At 36.5% G+C, this 20,061-nt stretch overlaps 1 protein-coding gene across 15 annotated transcripts in view; it reads right to left on the reverse strand.

Moving 5' to 3' along the window:
• Positions 1 to 20,061, reverse strand: part of BBS9 (Bardet-Biedl syndrome 9) — a 557,785-nt gene that overhangs the window by 218,121 nt on the left and 319,603 nt on the right. For all 15 annotated transcript variants that reach the window (XM_073008978.1, XM_073008977.1, XM_007981645.3 and 12 more), the window contains 2 exons: positions 13,327 to 13,499; positions 9,762 to 9,914 (listed from right to left, as the gene is read on the reverse strand). In XM_073008978.1, coding sequence (XP_072865079.1) covers positions 9,762 to 9,914; positions 13,327 to 13,499 — 326 coding nt within the window. The remainder of the gene's footprint in view (positions 1 to 9,761; positions 9,915 to 13,326; positions 13,500 to 20,061) is intronic.

The raw sequence follows: 20,061 nt of genomic DNA on the forward strand, positions 1-20,061 counted from the left end.
GTGTTCTTGTGCCAGTACCATGCTGTTTTGGTTACTGTAGCTTTGCAGGATAGTTTGAAGTCAGGTGGAGTGATGCCTCCAGCTTTGCTCTTTTTGCTTAGGATTGTCTTGGCTATTCATGCTCTTTTTTTGGTTCCATATAAATTTTAAAATAGTTTTTCTAATTCTGTGAAGAATTTCAATGGTAGTTTAATGGGACTACCATTAATCTATAAATTACCTTAGGCAATATGGCCATTTGCACAATATTAACTCTTGCTATCCATACACTCATCAAATTATAACATTTTTTAAAATTGCATAAAAATGTAAAGTCATCTAAAACAAACACACCATTTTCAATTTTTTGCACATTTATCTATTATAGACACATCTATTTCATTATTTGTAACTTACTATATACTATTCCATAATCTGCTTTTCTCAGTTACATAAAATGTTTTTGATATATCATTCCAGTTTTGAAAATAATGAAACACAATAATGATATGCAATTATATCATATCAAATAGTAGTACTATGATAAACCTAATCACTTTCCAACTAGAAAGCTGGCTACAATTCCCTGCAAAGATAATTAATAATATAAATGAACATCTTGATGGATGAATTTTTTTCTTTGTAAACTATTTCCTTGCCTAAATATTCAAGAGTAAAATTATAGGGTAAAAACATACACATTCCATTATTTTATTGACATCTCAGTTTTTTTGTTTTGTTTTTTCTTACCACCCCTGTTCATCTGCAAACATACGATTGCAAATTTCTGTGTCCTCCTCCTTTCTCACCTATTTACTCTATCACCTTCTGAGAAAGAATCTCCTTTTACCTCTTAAGTGGTTATATGAAAAACAAGCCCAGATGTCTAAAACACCAAAAGCAATGGCAACAAAAGTCAAAATTGACAAATGGGATCTCATTAAACTAAAGAGCTTCTGCACAGCAAAAGAAACTACCATCAGAGTGAACAGGCAACCTACAGAATGGGAGAAAATTTTTGCAATCTACTCATCTGACAAAGGGTTAATATCCAGAACCTACAAAGAACTCAAACAAATTTACAAGAAAAAAACAAACAACCCTATCAAAAAGTGGGCAAAGGATATAAACAGACACTTCTCAAAAGAAGACATTCATACAGCCAACAGACACATGAAAAAATGCTCATCATACTGGCCATCAGAGAAATGCAAATCAAAATCACAATGAGATACCATCTCACACCAGTTAGAATGGCAATCATTAAAAAATCAGGAAACAACAGGTGCTAGAGAGGATGTGGAGAAATAGGAACACTTTTACACTGTTGGTGGGACTGTAAACTAATTCAACCATTGTGGAAGACAGTGTGGTGATTCCTCAGGGATCTAGAACTAGAAATACCATTTGACCCAGTCATCCCATTACTGGGTATATACCCAAAGGATTACAAATCATGCTGCTATAAAGACATATGCACACGTATGTTTATTACAACACTATTCACAATAGCAAAGACTTGGAATCAACCCAAATGTCCATCAGTGACAGACTGGATTAAGAAAATGTGGCACATATACACCATGGAATACTATGCAGCCATAAGAAAGGATGAGTTTGTGTCCTTTGTAGGGACATGGATGCAGCTGGAAACCATCATTCTCAGCAAACTATCGCAAGAACAGAAAATCAAACACCAAATGTTCTCACTCATAGGTGGGAACTGAACAATGAGATCACTTGGACACAGGAAGGGGAATATCACACACTGGGGCCTACAGTGGGGAAGGTGGAGGGGGAAGGGATAGCATTAGGAGATATACCTAATGTAAATGACAAGTTAATGGGTGCAGCACACCAACACGGCACATGTATACATATGTAACAAACCTGCATGTTGTGCACGTGTACCCTAGAACTTAAAGTATAATAAAAAAAAAAAAAAAAGAAGAAGAAGAAGAAGAAACAAACATTCTTAAGGAAAAGCAAAAAAAAAGAAAAACAAGCCCAGCAACATCACCACATCCATGAAAGCTCCTTCTCAGTCTCTCAGCATATTATTTTTACTTGTCCATGACAATGAGGAAAGTGGGCCTCTGAATGGTTTCATTATATATTCCTCTGTGTTATCGCCAAAATCACGCTCATTAAAAAACCCATGGACCAAAAAGCTCTTAGGCTTCTGCGTGACTTAAAATGATTTTTATATATCAACACTATACAAATAAACAGAGTGGAAGGAGGTTTTAAGTACACAAAAAGTAACAAAGAGCAAACTCCAAACCACAGGATCTCTATTTAAAATTATGCCTAATACGGCCTCTGTTTTGTAGAAGAGAAAAATCAGCCAACTGCTTCTCTAGAACATTAATGACTATCAGTCATTACATCACACATATGTCATCTGACACCAACTTTTAGATCAGTAAACATTTTCCCTCTGCTACAACAGACAGTTAGTGTTGAAGTGAGGAGAAAAACCCCAGTACATATAATAGCATCAAAACATAAGCCAAGTCATAGGGTAAGTCTAATTTCTCCCGTTTCAATTTACTCAACCAATCAGTCTTGCTTTGACTAACAAATTTATGTGAAAATTTTATAATGAAATAGAGAATTTATTTTGCAAAACTTTTCTGCCAATAAGCATCAGCATTTGAAGGCAAAGAAGCTAAACTTCGTATAAGCGAAATCAAACAAAGTCACACACACACAAAAAAGTCCTCTGATACTTAAGTTTCAGATATAATTTCAGATTTGAGGGAACTCTCCAAAAGATTTTGTTACCTTTCTAATAGGTGTGTATACAATGACTATTAGACGATCATGAATATACATATACATAGCATGAACATGTACAGTTTGCACACATCTCCTTTTTCTTTACCCTGACCATAATTTTGCTAAAGAAAATCCAGGCTGTCTATGTCCCACCTGGCAATGATTAAAGTAAAATTGCCACATGATATTCTAAAGCCTGGACTTTGGAATACAATGTTCAGTATCTATGTAACACTGAGCAAGTTTCTTAACTCTACTCAGAGTCTCAGGTTCTTCCTCTATAAACAATAATGCCACCCTCACATGATGATTCTAAATATTAAATGAAGTAATAAATAAAATTTACTTCAAACTCAGCAGACACCCAATAAATAAGAATTTCCTTTCTTCTCTCCTACTTTATTTCTTAGGTCCTCCAAAAATACATTCAATTGATTGAGAAAGCAGTATTCCAATTTTACGAATGAGGAAATTTAGGTTTCTAACTACTGAAAAGAAGACATTCTCAACACAGTTACATTCTTTCAACATTATACCACCAAAGCTAAAAGTAAAGATGAAAATTCTTTCAAAAAGGGTGATATTTATCCCAAAATTTCATTAGTTTTAACTTGTATTTTAAGTTCAGGGGTACATGTGCAGGTTTGTTACATAGGTAAACTTGTGTGACGGGGTTTGTTGTACAGATTATTTCACCACTCACATACTGGGCCTAGTACCCACTAGTTACTTTTCCCGATCCTCTCCCTCCTCCTACCTCCTACCCTCCAATAGGCCCCCGTGTGTGTTGTTCCTCTCTATGTAGCTCCCACTTATAAGTGAGAATATGTAGTATTTACTTTTCTGTTCCTGTGTCAGTTTGCTAAGGATAATGGCCTCCGGCTCCATCTATGTCCCTGGAAAGGACATAATCTTGTTCTTTTTTATGGCTGCATAATACAACATAATTACTGAAACTGTGGTGGGCAACTGAAAAATATTTATTCACTGGAGGCCAAATCCTTCCCTTGTAAGAATCATGCTATGCTTTTTCCAGTTTGATAATCCCAGGTCCCCTCTCCTTGCTTCAACCTTAGGTTGGCCTCAGTAAGGGTGCTTGTTGTATGCTCCCACTGGAGTATGATGCAGTACTAGACACTATGTAGGCAAGGCATGCTAGCAAAAATAAGATGGGAATGTGGCTTTGAGGGTTCCTGTACAGGATACAGGAAATAACCTGCATTTGAAAATAGGGAGGGAAGTGGTTGGCTTTTGCATCAATACTCAAAACTATTAATGATGCATCTTGAAGCCAGTGACCCACCTGTTGGAAATATAATAAGAGGCTGCCACCCACAATAGGCCAAGAGAGGGCTGATTGCAGGATGATTTTCCTAAATGAGATAACCCTTCATGGATGGTTGCCTCATTGCCAGTTAACCAATATGTTTGTCCCAAAAAGAAGCACTTGAGCTATCCAGAAGAGCCACCACTGATGTCCATTGCATCTCCTTTTCTTCATCTTTGGAGAGGCCTACATGTGATTTGGGGTAGAGGTAATAAGGCTGTTCTCTATTTGAACTTTGCTCTGTATTTGAACTCCCAGGTCTCTTGTTCTACTCATCAGAAAGTTGTTATTATCCTAACAGGGCCAGGACCAGCTACATTATTTGAGGTGCCCAGAGCAAAATAAAAATACAGGGTCCCTTGTTCTAAAAGTATTAAGAAATTCAATATGGCTACTACAGAGCATTAAACCAAAAACAGGGCTCTGCGTGACTGTGCAGGTGACATGCCCATGAAGCCAGTCCTGGACAAAGCTAAGGTGAAGACTGATAAAAAAAACTGGATAATAGATTCCATCCTTCAAAGAACTGACCATAACTAAGCACATGGGCAAATATTCAGATAGTTTTACTCGCCTAAAAACAACACTGATGCTCCGTTTGCATTATTTTTTATTTCTTTCTTTATTTTTTGTTTGTTTGTTTGTTTGTTTGTTTGTTTGTTTGTTTTGAGACAGGATCTCACACTGTCACCCAGGGTAGACTACAAAGGCACAATCACGGCTCACTGCAGCCTCAACCTCCTGGGCTAAAGCAATCCTCCCACCTCAGCCTCCTGAGTAGCTGAGACCACAGGTGAGTGCCACCACTATCAGCTAATTTTCAAATTTTATGTAGAGACAGGGTCTCTTTACGGTCCTCATAGGGATCTCGAACTCCTGGGCTCAAGGGATCTTTCTGCCTCAGCCTCCCAAAGTCCCGGGATTACAGGCGTGAGTCACCATACCCAGCCTGCTCTGTTTGCTTTAAACGACTCTTGAAAAACCTAATTAATTTTCAGATAAATTATCTTCAGAGTCCATAGACCAAAACTGCTTATGAGTGAATAAGATTTTAATGACAACAAAAATTTAAATTTCAATGTCAAAAGTATAGAAGAAAAGACATCTTTAAGTACAGAAAACCTAAATTCAAGGGTCAGAAAAGTTCCAAAAAGAAATGTTCATTTAAAATAGTTTGCTAATTTAATATATGTTGAAAGAAGGAGGAAAGATTGTAAGAAAGTACACAATTCTCCACTCCTTCAACAAAGAGGCAAAGTCTATATCCCCACCTCTTTAATCTGAATTGACCAAAGCCAACGGAACACTAGAAACATGACACAAACAGAGGCTTGAAAAGTGCTTGTGCATTGGGACATATAGTCACCATGTGAACAAGCCCAGTCTAGCCTGCTGGACCATGAGAGACATGTGGCCAAATTATTTCAGCTAACTGCAAGCCATCTGCCAAATACATGAGTAAATACGTCCTAGCTATCCAGTCCCGAGCTGAGCCACCAGCTGACCAGAGACACATAAGTGAGCCTAGCCAAGATCAGTCAAGCATGACCCAGATCAACAGAACTACCAAGCTAATCCAGAGACCCAGGAACAATAAAGAATTATTGTCGTTTTAAGCCACTAAGGTTTGGGATGGTTTGCTATACAGTAAAACTGTTAAATGATACAGGTAGCATTTTAGCTCAGTAGAAGAATGGAATATACGACAAGCAGGGGCTGAGACAACAAGCTCACCATTTTTGGCAGGGAGATTAGATTCTCACCAAATTGCATAATAAATTCCAGATGGAGTAAAAAAAGTATATTTAAAGAATCATAGCATAGAAATGTTAGAAAAATTTAAAAATTGATATTCATATACTCTTGGCATACATAGGGAAGGATTTCCTAGGCAGAGAAACCTAAAGGAAAAAAATGGATAGATTTAACTATGCAAATGTTTTTTAAACCTCATGTGTCAAAAATACATTACAAATAAAAAATAACAGGCAAATGACAAATTGGTAAAACATTTTTATGTATGAGAGATCATATACGTAAATAGGTACCAAGTATTTACATGCGTGATGAAAGTATGATCAAAGATTATCACTCTTAATATGCACAAAATGGTAAGAAAAAGATGAACATGATAGAATATTAAACAAAAGGTGTACATATGTAAATCATAAAAAAGAAATACAAACTGCCAATTAACATGTGAAAAATACGCAGCATCTCCGGTAAGCAACAAAAGAGGTAAGAAGTAAAACAACAATCAAATTACTGTTTCAGTTAAAAATTGTAAAGATGAAAATAAGTAATAATACCTAGGAAAGCAGGCATTTTCATATATTATTGGTTGAGCTACAATCTGCTACAACGTATCTGTAAGGTAATGTGTATGTATGGGTATTCTGGTGTATGTGTGCATGTGCATATGTGTGTCTCATAGAGAACACTTGGCCAAAAAATCAAAAGATCCCATCACAGGAGGAAAAAAAAACCTCCAAACAGGTAGTAGATCTAATTTTAAAGTGGTACATTAGGAAAACACTTTCAAAATCCAGTAAAATCATGCAATGGGGTTATGCCACAAGGACAGGAATGGGCTCTAGCATGGCTTGTTATTTCATGAGCTTGGCTAATCCATCATGTAAATCATGCTCCCTACCTAGTCAAAGCATAAATATAAGAAAAACACTAAACAGAAGGTATATGATGATAAGGTATGTGGTATGCTTGTTTGATCCCAGGAGAGTTGTCAAAATGGGATTTTTCTCAATGTTAGACTCAGCATTAAAACTATTATTAAGATCTGTCCTTTAATAAACTGTGATTGTCCATACTACATACAGACTGTCTATATCATAAACTATTATGTAACCATTCCAAATAGAGAAGTACATCTGTGCACTAATATGCAAAGAGTTCCAGTACATACTTTAGAAGAAAAAGAAAAAAGAGAGCTAGGTTAATACATATAGTATGATACTCTTTACGGAGTTTTTTTTTAGCCTGACGAAACAATATTTCATTTCTATATGCCAACAAAAAAGTGTGGAAAGAAACAAAAACAGTAAGAATGATTACATTTCTGAGCAGATGATAAGGAACCAAGATGGGAAATTTAGCATTATGTACAATGTTATAATTTTCTTTGGGAAATTATATCCATGTGTTAAGTATGTCATTAAAAAATTGACTAAACAGAATTAAAATAGACTTTATTATGCTCAAGAAACTTATTGAACAATCAACACCTCACCCTAATCTATTACAAATACATATATATATATAAAATAAAATTGAATGGCAAGGTACATAAAAATTAAGTCAAAATCCTTACAGTACTTATATTTTTCCTTCAAATGCTTATTCATTCTTTTTGTTAATCTAAAAGGAATGGGACTTAATAATATACATTCAAGTGAAAAGCCATGGTTTTGTCTTGTCTGTAATATTACAAATCATGGAAAACCTCAACCCTGAGGCAAAGCAGAAAAAATAAAAACCTCTGCACTTTAAATGTATAAAAGATGAAGTTTTACTATATAGAAAATCTGGAAAGCATTAAATTAAGCATCCTCTTCAAGTTCCTTTAAATGCCCTCCCACCATAGTGTCTACAAAAAGATACAACATCATTAAAGACAAGGTTGACGATACCTTCAGTCTCAAGTATGGCAGGCAGGTATGGCAGTAGACCTCAGAATGAGACGGAGAAGTGAACAAAGAAATGGGAGAAAGGAAAAGGAAAAGAAGGAAAGAAATAGAAAACAAACCAAAACAAAAAGAGTACTAAAGAGGAAAAGAGGTGTGGAACAGACAGGGCATTGGTGCCTACTGACTGAAGAATCATATAATTACCCCAGCACACACACACAAAATTGGCAGTCTATATTTGTGGAAAAAATTTTGTAAATTCCATACATTATGGAATATAATCTTTGTAACAAAAGAGTAGTCATCCCATTTTATGGAACAAAACAGAACTTCTGGGAGGGTAAGGGAATTGCCAGAAACCACACAGCTAATAAGCAACAATACTGCGGTGTTTGAATTCCAAGCCCAATGTTCTTTCCAATATTCCACTGCTACTATAGTCTGTCCTTTAACTTGTTGTTAATTTTCAAATAACCATGAGGTTTTTTTTGTTTTGTTTTGTTTTGTTTTAGATGGAGTCTTGCTCTGTCACCCAGGCTGAAGTACAATGGTGCAATCTCAACTCACTGCAACCTCCACCTCCCAGGTTCAACCAACTCCCCTGCCTCAGCCTCCCGAGTAGCCAGGATTACAGGCGCCTGCCACCATGCCCAGCTAATTTTTTGTATTTTCAGTAGGGACGGTGTTTCACCATATTAGCCAGGATGGTCTTGATGTCCTGACCTCGTGATCTGCCCACCTCAGCCTCCCAAAGTGCTGGGATTACAGGCGTGAGCCACCGCACCTGGTCTAACCAAGAAATTTTTAAGAAACAAATGTATTACGAACAAAAACATAGTAAGCTATTTTTCTATCCCCTAGGAAAATTAATTCTGAAAACAAAAATTTGTTCTTTCAAAATCAACAGAATGGAGTGGGGCAGGGGAGAAGGGCAGAAATGTAGTGACAAAGGACCACATGAAGGAGTCCTGTGGTGAAGCGTCTAGAATGTGGTGACAGATGTTGAATCTACACGTGATAAATTGTACACAACTTAATACACACACCCACATAAGTGAGTACATTAAGTCAGAATAAGACCTGTGGGTTTTATTAATATACTGCTTATGATATTATACCATAGTTTTGCAAAATGTTACCATTGGAAGAAAGCAGTTAAAGGATACATGAGAGCTCTCTGCATTATTTGTTACAACTACACAGAAATATAGAATTATCTCAATTAAAAACCTCAATTCAAAAAATCAACAGAATATTCATACCAGCAACACTGACTTTGAAACAGGAGAGTAACATTGTGAAGAAATATAGGAATACACAATGTAGTCAGTCAAAGTCTTCATTATAATCATTCAAAGACATTATAGTAGAGCTGGTAGAGGCCTTCTCATGATTTTTAAAAATTATTTTCAAATTTAAAAAATAATTTTTAAGCAAGAGATGATAATTTTGAATAGTTTTTGGAGAGACAGTGCCTTAAGAGTGACAGCCAGATCACCCAGCCATGCAAATGATAAACTACGGATGGAAGGTGATCAAGAAGAAGAAAAAATATATTTTAAACTAGAACTTTTTGAACTATGCTGCTTAAGAATTCCATCTCAAAATATCAAGTGACATAATACTAGAAGTATGAGCCAGTTGCTTGGTAAGACAGTTGGAGAATTATGGTAATAATTATGGAATGCACCAAGAACTGTCTCATAGTACTAATCATAACAGCTACTATTTATCAAGCACATATTACGTGCTTGGCATTGTTCTTGTTGCTTTACATAAAAGATTAAAAATCCTCACAACAACTCTGGGAGGTAATATGTGGAAACTGATGGTGCTCATGTAATTTACCCAAGGTCACACAATTAGAAAGCAGCAGTTTGACTCTGAACCTAGGTTTTTCTGACTCTAAAGCTTATGTTCCTTAAAGCCCTGGAAATGAGTACCTTATCTTGGATATTCTGGTACATGACTCCAGGGTGACAAAAAAATTATAACCAGTAATAGAAAACTGTTACTGGTATTATACTGACCTGTTTGTAGGTTCCATCTAACAAGGTGTCCAGGTGTTGAAGAGGGGCAGGGGTTTTATCTTTGAATCTTGCTAATAGCCGGCGTTGAATGGCCCGAAATTGTACAGCTCTCTCAGATAAGAGTTCTTCTAATTTTTCACCATTTATCCGTAACTGCAATGAATAATTTCTTAAACTGAGATTAAATGGACACAAAAAACATCTTCAAAGAAAAAATATACACAATGATAATAAAAGAGTAATGAAGAAATTTAAATGTATTATAGAATTAAGGGAATTAAAACAATGTGGTATTTGGTACATGAGTCACTAATTCACAGATGATACAGTGGAACAGATCAAATGGAAACTTTGTAAAAGTTATCCAGTATCACTGGAGGAAAAACAGATCATTTAATAGGTATTTTTCAATAATTGGTCACATGGGAAAAAATAGAAATCTTTTCTCATTCTTTACAGCAAAAGCAATGCAGAGATTAAAAGTTTAGACACAATAAAAGCACTAGGAAAATCAGAATTTTTAAAATAATCTTGGTATAGGAAAGGCCTTTATTAGTGTAAGTCAAAAGCTAAAAGCCACACCCACACACAAACACACAAACACACCCCTGATAAATTACTAGCTAAAAAAACAAAAACATATAATTCTACATGATTTTTAAAAATTATAAAGAAAATAAGACAAATAGCAAACTGCAAAAAGTAACAGCAATAACTACAGAGACAAAGTCATGCCCATATCTAGAAAGCATCTACAAATCAATGAGAAAAAGACCACAATCCAACAGAAATCAGTAGGAAATCAGCAACAACTCAATAGAAAAATGGCCAAAGTTTTACATGAAAGTTAATACAAATAGCTCTTAAACATATAGCATTTGACTGAACAATCCTAATTCTAGTAATGTATCCTAGAGATACGCTTGCAGAAAGTAATGTATATATCAGGATATACATTACAAAATTGTTTGATCTGTTGTTATCACAGTAAAACATTATTAAAGGAAGACTATTCTGCAAGACTACTAGGTGCTGATATGCAATGCTGTGCAAAGACGATAAATGAAACAAAGCAAAATGATATAAAATAGTATGTATAATGTGCTGCCATTATTTTTTATTTAAAAAAAAGAAACCTATATATTAACATAGTTGTGACTGCATAGGATATTTCTAGAAAGAGATACAAGAAACTGGACACCAAACACTGCCTCCAAAGAAAAGATTGAGTGGCTGGGGAATTAGAATCCTAAATGACTCTCTTCACTGTAACCCATCTCATTTAAATTAATATTGTTAAAATAAAAGAAAGCTAGTCAAAGTCACAGGGTAAAAGACTTCATAAGATCAGGTCACGTGAATCACTAATTCAACTTTACAAAATAGTAATAAACTAGCTGAAATAAATATCATATTCAAAATGCTCAGAAGTCAAACATACCATAGACTACATTTCTGATAACAAACCAAATTCCTTACCCTTTCAGTGCATGCATTCTACAATTACATATGAAATAAAAGTAACTTGAAATTTTAACTTTTTTTAATCTCAGTTTTAGAAGCGCTCAGTAGCTAACTAAATCAAAGAATATTCCCTTGAGCAAAAACATACCAAAAATTAAGTAATAAAAATCTTTTTAAATAAAGTTTTTAAAAGAACATTAACATAATTATCAATAATTCACTCTTCTAACTGTATAATTTACTGCTATAATTTATTTCCTAAATTCTTGATACACCAAAAAATTAAAAAGATATTCTCAGTACTCAGACTATCAACCAGGTTATCATTCCTTTGAAAGTGTAACCAAGCAGCAGTGATTGAAATGTTTTCACATGTCAGAATTTCAATGCTGAACAAATATTTATTGATCCCAGAGCCAAACCCTGCTCCAGGCACTAAAAATTAAAGCAATGAATAATACAGACAAAAATGTCTGCCTTCATGAAGCTTATACTCCAAGGGACACTTGGATTCCAAAACCCATCTGCATTCAAAGTTTAAAATCTTACTAATGGCTGAAAGCAGAGAAAGGAGACAGAGAACAAAAGAAGCATAACCATGCCCCCCTTAATTTATGTGTGTAACAAATGAAAGTGCCTGTTGTTCACCATATTCTCTAAGTCCCTCCTCAGAAAAGACACATCCCTGATGTACAAACTCCAGGGAGTTACTTACTAGCCAGAAAGTAAAAAGGGAAAATTATATGTCAAACTTATTAGTCAGTAACATCTAATATTCTCTATTTCAAATATCACAAATACATAATTAGTATAGTCTTTCCGTGGACCCTTTCACAAATCACTACACTTCAGTTTCCAACAGTGAAGCCAGAATTTCTTAAAATATATCCCAAAGAACTGCAAAGAGTCTCATTCCGTATGATACCTAAAAATACTCTTACAGACTGTGTCAATTTTGGTGCTACAATTTGACCAAAGGCATGCGTTCCTAGAAAATATTGTCATCACAAGTCGTCATCATAGATGAGGAATTATGACATAATTATTCATAATTCAATTGTATACACCTGAAATTTTCTTTTTATGTTCACACTACAGTAAAGAAGTCTTCACAGCTGAAAAGTCAATGCTTTTAGAATGTTCAATGGTTGACTGAAAAATTATATGACTGGTAATATTTTCTCTCTCTCTCTCTCTCTCTCTCTCTCACAAACACACACACACACACACACACACACACACACACACACACCCCTAAACTGAAATGTAGTCCCCTTAAGAACCAATGCTTACTTGGATAATGTTCGAAATTGTCTCAAAATTCCCCTTTTGTATTGCCTAAAGAGTCTGTTCATAGACTATATAAGTGGAGCCTGACAACTTTAATACATGGGACGTTTAAAAAAAACTATGACTGTCACTGTCAAATCCACTCACAAAACAAGTATTTGGCTAGTCCCAAACATCAAATCAGTCTTCAAATGATGAAGACATGTCAGCATTGAGAGATTCAAGAGAATCTAACACAGGCTCTGAAAGCACTTCCAAAGAAGAAATGCAAAATATTCAGAGCAACAAAGTTACTGTGAGATCTCATTGATTCATATAGTTAATCATTCAGCATTTACCAAGCACCCACTGTGCCAGATACTGGGGAATATTTTAAGTGTTAACCCTCATTCAGATGCAGAAGTTCTGGCATGCTTGTTAAAAATGAAAAAGAAAAATTACTTGACTTTATAATCACACCTCATTTATGGCCTGCTAGAATCAGTTAGCCAAATGGTCTCCGATAAGCTCAAATAGTTTTAACACTGGGTTATTGGGGTCAAGGGTTAAGTCTCCATGTGGGAGAATTAAATCAGCTCTATTCCAAGGCCAGACGACATGGTTAGCTCCAGGCAGCCACTCTGTAAATGTCTGTAATTGATCACAAACTGGGCAAGTGGGCAGGAATGGATTCACAAAATCCACCATTCACATAAGAAAAACAACAAGAAGCACATAGCCTAATGGCATGTATACAGAATTCTTCTATAGTATCTATTTCTCTTTCATGTATTTAAGGATTATAGATTATGTGGGTTATGATCATACACACCTCAAAATGATGATCAATCAACTCAAAATATTCTTGAAGGGGCATAGATCCAGAAAAAGAACATGCAAAATCTTTGACTTCCTGTTTTTCAAAATATTCTTGAAGGCGAAGAATAAGCTCATTGGTTATGAGCCAAAGATCTTCAAATTGTTCACTCTGAATGCGATATCGTTCTGAGAGAAAAAAATTAAACAAAAATGCTTAGTAACACAGAATTACTAGATAAAGCTACATGAACTATCAATAACCCTGACTTTAAAAGTTCAAAGGTTTCATTTTTGTAACAAAGATATGATTCCACTGGCTTTACAAAAATACTTTCACTGCTTCATTGCTCCCTGCATGAACCACTTAACACTTTCAAATCTAATTCCAAAGGTAGGTGGTCACAGTGGCAAACTGTAAAGTATGGTCCTTTTTGTTATGTATCTTATAATAGGTTTCAGTACAATAAAAACACCCAAATTTGGGTCCTTTAAAAAGGCCTGTATTTAAAAAGAAAACAGCCATTGCAAGAATACAATTTGTTATCATTAGTATCATTTCAAAATACTAAAGTAAAATAAAACGTATTCTATATAAAATTCAATATCCTGGATACTGTAATCAGCATAATTCATGGTAATCATGATCAAAGTTTTCTATTTTTCTAACAGTTTTTTAATTTGAAGAGAGACTTTGCAGTCAGACCCTTTTCTAAATATAAATCTTGTTTCCCTTTATTCCCTGAGACCTCAGCTCCACTACTCCAAGATGACCAATTTCTAGCTATGCTCTACCCTGAAAATGATGACAACAATGGTGACAATGACGCTAAGAGAGGTGGTAATAATACCTATGATAACAACAGCTATTATTTGTTGGGCACAAACTGTGTACCAAGAACTGTGACTACAATAGCCCCTTTTAACACAAAGGAAAATAAAGCACAGAGAGTTTCAGAGACTTGCCAAAGATTAAAAGCAATTAAACGCCAGTGCTAGAATTAATAGTTCATCTCCTTCTGCCTAAATCCTACTTCTTCATCAGGACCTGGCTTTAATCTCATCTACTCAAATCTTGATTTCTCTGATATCCATGGGAGCTCAATCTGCGCCAGCCACATTTTAAGCACTTTACATTTACTTTGTCATTTAAACTCTAACAGCCCTATGAGAGAAACAGTGTTACTAGCCAGTTAGTAACAAGAGCAGGCACTGGGACACTAGATACTAACCTTAACTGCCTCATAAGATTGTGTCTTCCTGAATTTATATAGAGACTTACTATGTCTACAGTTCACTAGGCACTTAACTACATAAAACCATGCATTCTTATATAACTTCCAAGATTATTACATTTGCTCCCTTTAAAAGAATTAATGTACTTTTTTTTTTCTTTTTTTTTTTTTTTTTTTTTTTGAGACAGAGTCTCACTCTGTTGCCCAGGCTGGAGTGCAGTGGCATGATCTCGGTTCACTGCAACCTCCACTCCCCGGTTCAAATGATTCTCATGCCTCAGCCTCCCGAGCAGCTGGGATTATAGGTACTCGCAATGACATACAGCTAATTTTTGTATTTTTACTAGAGATGGGGTTTCACCACGTTGGTCAGGCTGGTCTCAAACTCCTGACCTCATGGTTCACCCGCCTCGGCCTCCCAAAGTGCTGGGATTACATGTATGAGCCACCACACTGGGTCGGGAATTATACATTTTTTTGAGATCTAGGACTAAGTCCTCTATTTCATTTAATTCACCACTTATTGACCATCTATTATGCAGATGTCATAAAGAGACACACTGGGAGTACAAAGATGAACTGAATCTTCTTGCTTAGGGAATCTAAGATCTAGCTAGAGTAGCATGATACATGGACATAGAAAATATTTCTTTTATGTTCCCCATGGTACCATGGTAAATTTCATAAATGCAATTACTTCTTCAGATTGGTTATTAGGACTTCAATTTGTCATCTCCATCCAGAATTCAATAATATATCTCCTATCATTCCTAGTCATTCCCTTTTACAATGATAAAGAATAAAATATACTGGGTATGCCTGTCACAATCCATGCAAACACACTGGTCTTTGCTGCTGAAGTCATACCCCATTCCCCTTGAAGCTTCACCACGCCTCCCTTCACCCCAGTCTTATTCTGGATGCTGAGTTCTGCCCATAATACTGATTACATGTTTTCCTCAATCAAAGATAATACTTTTTAAAATAAATGCCACCAAATATTTACTTTTTAAAATAAATGACACTGAAGTGTTAATGCTTTAGAGACAGTACAGTTGTGGCGGGGCAGGGGTAGAGAGGTAGACTGGAGAATAATGATGATAAAGTACCATATAAACCTAGTCTTATCCACACTAAGCTTGAGATCCAACATATTAACTCTAAACTGTATTTATTTACTTTCATTCATTTACATAACTCAGTGCAAGATGCTGAGGATAAAATCAGGAACAAGGGAAGAAGAGCTTCTACCCTCAATGAGCTCCCAGGAGACTTGGAAAGAGAGCCTAATAGCAGAAAACTGAACATTGCTTCTGCCATCACTCTTCTGCCATCACTGATTCAGGACCAATAATTAGGGCTAACCATGCCACAGTGGTGCCAGGACTTCTCCCGAAGAAGATATACTACCATTTTCAAGTATAGGAAGGCCTATCACATAGCAGAAGAATTAGACAACAGCTAGAGAGATGCAAAGGACACAATTCATGATAAGAACTATATCAACAATGATAGATGTTCACAGCTGCCTCAGGAAAAACTGCCATCAAAAGTGTTTTTCAGGCTCTGAACTCCCTGGTCTTTGGTATTTTCTTGAAAGTCCACCTGTGAGTTGCAGAACTTGGTGTGAACGAAAGGTCATTTCATGAGGTACAGACCTGTCTCAGATCCTGTACCAGGATCCTTATCTTTATGTGCGTCTGTCCATCCCAGGCAGCCCACATCTAGGTCCAGGTAACATCCTAGGCTTCTAGGGGGAGCTGAGTTTGGCCAGCTGTATCTCTTCCACAGCTTTGTGATCTCCCAGAACACTGGCTTCAAATCCTGTTGTACCAGGCCTTGTGGTTGTAGCAGATGTAGATGAAAAAGTTGCACACTGCAGTGATCCTGGCCTGAGAAGACAGCGAGATGTGGTAGTGGCTCTCAAAGTCACAAAGCCAGATGTGGTAGTGGTGGCAGGTATGGGCCAAATTGCTCAAGACATATATATTGGCACTGCCACAACTGACCACAGTTACCCTCACTATAGGCAGCTTCTGCAGAGCCACAGTCTTGCTGATGAGTGTGCTGTTCCCCACAGAGGCCTACACCAGGGGCAAGAGATTCTGCACTGTGAAGTCCAGGCAGGGCCCATGTCCTCCCACTACACCCTTTGCAGCAAGGAAAAGGTCTTGTCCAGGGTAGGTAATTTCTTCCAGGCTTGGAACTCTTCCAGTAGTGTCACATCCACCTCCTTGTCCAAGGGGAGGGCATGTCTCACAGTGGGGCACAAGGTCAAGGAGAAGGCACTGCTGGTGCTCCTATGTTGGCAGTGGGCCTTGCAGGGCCCACCCTTAATGGGGCTCAGCAGGTGCAGGTGGAGCTTGCAGTTGGGAGAGGCTGGTGTGGACATGATGACCAGTGTCTTCACGCTGTCATCTCTGCCTGCAACATGGCTATCTTTCCCCAGGCCTCCTCATTCAGCTGTGTTTCTGACACTGCCTACTGCATGCTGGCTTCCCACACCATCTTGTGGGCTTCCTCAAACAGGCTGGCGGTCAGCTCCCCCAGCTCCTGCACTAGGAACAGCTGCTCACAGTCTTCGTCCTTCAGCTGCAGCTTCTTGTGGGCTTTGTGCCGCTTCTCCTTCAGGAGCTCAGAGCCCATCTTGTGAATTCCTATGGAGATCCTGTAGGAATGAATACCTGCCAAAAGCATTAAAAAGCTTCCACCAGGTTGGTAAGGTTGAACAGGATCCTTTACAACTCCTAGATTTTGAGACTTCTGCTTTAATATGCTCATTTCCTTTCACATATACGTACCTTTAAATAAAACACTTAAAACAATGCTTGACATATTAAGCACTCAATAAATGTTAATTATTGTCATTATTGTTTTCATCACTTTCCCCAATTTGTTGTAAAGGGCAGAGATATCATACATTTCTTTGAACCTACACAGCAGCTAGCTAATCAAGTAACTTTCACATAGCAGATATAAAACAAGTATCTTTAATAAAATGTTTTCTTTAGCATAGAATTTACTGTCATTTCAAATAAAGCTGTAAATTGTTACAGAAATTTCACAGTGCTAATTTTTCAAAGAAAATTCAATTCATTCAGTTTCTAGAAGGATTCTGAATAAGCTTCCACATGCAGATAGAAAAAACTTGGGGTTAGCCTAAATATAAGATTAAGAATAAAATTCCTTATATATGAAATAAAATAAAGCTGTAGAGAGGAATATATTCCATTCAACTATAAATTTTCAACGAAAATGTATTACAAATCTTAAAAAAGATAAACATAAACAACTAGGATTATTATGACATGTTTAAAAGAACTATATCATCTGGCCCCAGAAGTAAAAACACACATACATAATTAAAGGTACCTGAATGAAGTAAAGGAGAAAGCCATGGGGAAATCTATGAGAAGAGCATTGCAAGACAAAGGAACTGTAAGGACAAAGGCACTGAGGCAGAAATGTGTTTATAGAACACAGAGGAGGAACGTAGTATGTCTGAAATGGAGTAAGCAGTTTTTATGCTGCACTATAACAAGACATTATACCAGCTTCTGTTAAATCACCCATGTAGGTATTGCAAAAACATCTGGAAACAAAGCATGTTCAGGTACGTCCAGGCAAGCCTATCCACCATAAGTTAGTCTGAAAATTGATCAGAATTTATCACTGGGGAAAAAACATGGACATGATTCTCAGCAGAACACCAATAGTATGCCCAACCTCAGCTGGCCAGAGCTGAGTTCTTGACGAGGAAAGACAAACCCAATTAGGACCGACTCCAACACCTCAGTGAAACTGCTAGGCTGAGTCTTCACTCACAGCTTACACTGGGCATGTGTGTTGTATGAAAGAAAATGGGGGATGCTGTGGGCTAACCAAGAAAGACAGCAGTGCCCCAAACTCTTCCCCCAGCGAGGTCAAGTGCCTGCCTCAGCTGCCTATGGAGCTCCTTCCTTTTATTGTCCTGACAAACAACAAAAAAAAATCTCTAACAAAATGAAATGTGAACAAGTCTAAGCTTTTCTCTTCTCCTTTTATAAAAATTTGGATTACCACGACAGGGGCCTGTGAGCTCTCCAAAAGACCCATCTCAATCCCCCATATTGGGCAAAGACTTCCCTCTCTAAAGATAAAGTAACAGAGAAACATCACATGCAGTAGGTTCAAAGGAAAGTGACAAATCAAAGGGTTGAAATTCTCTTTATAAAAGAGAGGTAATGGAAGACAATTCTTGTTTATAGTTTAAATAAGACTCAAGGTAACACTGTATCTATTCATTTATTCAAAAAATATTGCTGAGTGATAAGTGCTAGGGAGACAATACTGAACAACACATACATCATCCTATTTCTCATTCTAGTGAGAAGGGCAGAAAATAAATAAGTGAATAACATATGAAACAGAACCTATGAAAATACTACGATGCAGAAACCAAGGTGCTGTAATAAAGACAAATGGGTGGCCTTTCTTGAGATGCTATGGTCGGGAAAGGCCACATTGAGAAGGCGATGTCAGTGATGGTACTAATGGTAATAAGGATGAAAATAATACCAGCAGCCAAAATTTACCTAGCACTTACAATGCATCAGGAAATTATTATATGCTTTTTAGGGGTTATTTCATTTGGATTCATATATAATATTACAGTACTATTTTACGACCATTTAATAAATTTTTTAATGGTTATGTAAATTTTCCAAAGTCATTCAGAAGAATTTTAAGCTAGAGCTGGGATCTAAACTATCAATTTGAGTCTACACCTCACTTTCCTAATGATTTTGTACATAAAGCCAAGAGCCGAATCAGGAACGCAATCCCAATCATAATTACCACAGAAAGAATAAAATACCTAGAAATACACTTAACAAGGGAGGTGAAAGATCTCTACAATAAGAATCTATAAAAACACTGCTCAGATAAATCGAGATGACACAAACAAATGGAAAAACATTCCGTGCTCATAGACAGGAAGAAAATATCATCGAAATGGCCATACTACCCAAAGTGGTTTACAGATTCAATACTATTCCTATTAAACTACCAGTGACATTCTTCACAGAGCTAGAAAAAATTATTTTAAAATCCATATGGAACAAAACAAGATAACAAATAGCCAAGGTAATCCTAGGCAAAATGAACAAAATTGGAAGCACCACATTGCCCTACTTCAGACTATATTACAGGGCTACAGTAAACAAAACAGCATCATACTGGTACAAAACCAGACACGTCAACCAACAGAACAGAAGAGAGAGCCCAGAAATAATGCTGAACACCTTCAACCATCTAATCTTCAACAAAGCTGACAAAAACACACAAATGGTGCCGAAATAACTGGCTCACAATATGCAAAAGATTGAAACTGGACTCCTTCCTTACACCACATACAAAAATCAACACAAGATGGGTTAAAGAGTTAAATGTAAAACCCAGATCTATAAAAATCCTGGAAGAAAACCTAGAAAATACCATTCTGGGCATAGGAACTGGTAAAGATTTCATGACAAAGA

The sequence above is a fragment of the Chlorocebus sabaeus genome, chromosome 21 (assembly GCF_047675955.1).
Source record: "Chlorocebus sabaeus isolate Y175 chromosome 21, mChlSab1.0.hap1, whole genome shotgun sequence".
NCBI lineage: Eukaryota > Metazoa > Chordata > Mammalia > Primates > Cercopithecidae > Chlorocebus > Chlorocebus sabaeus.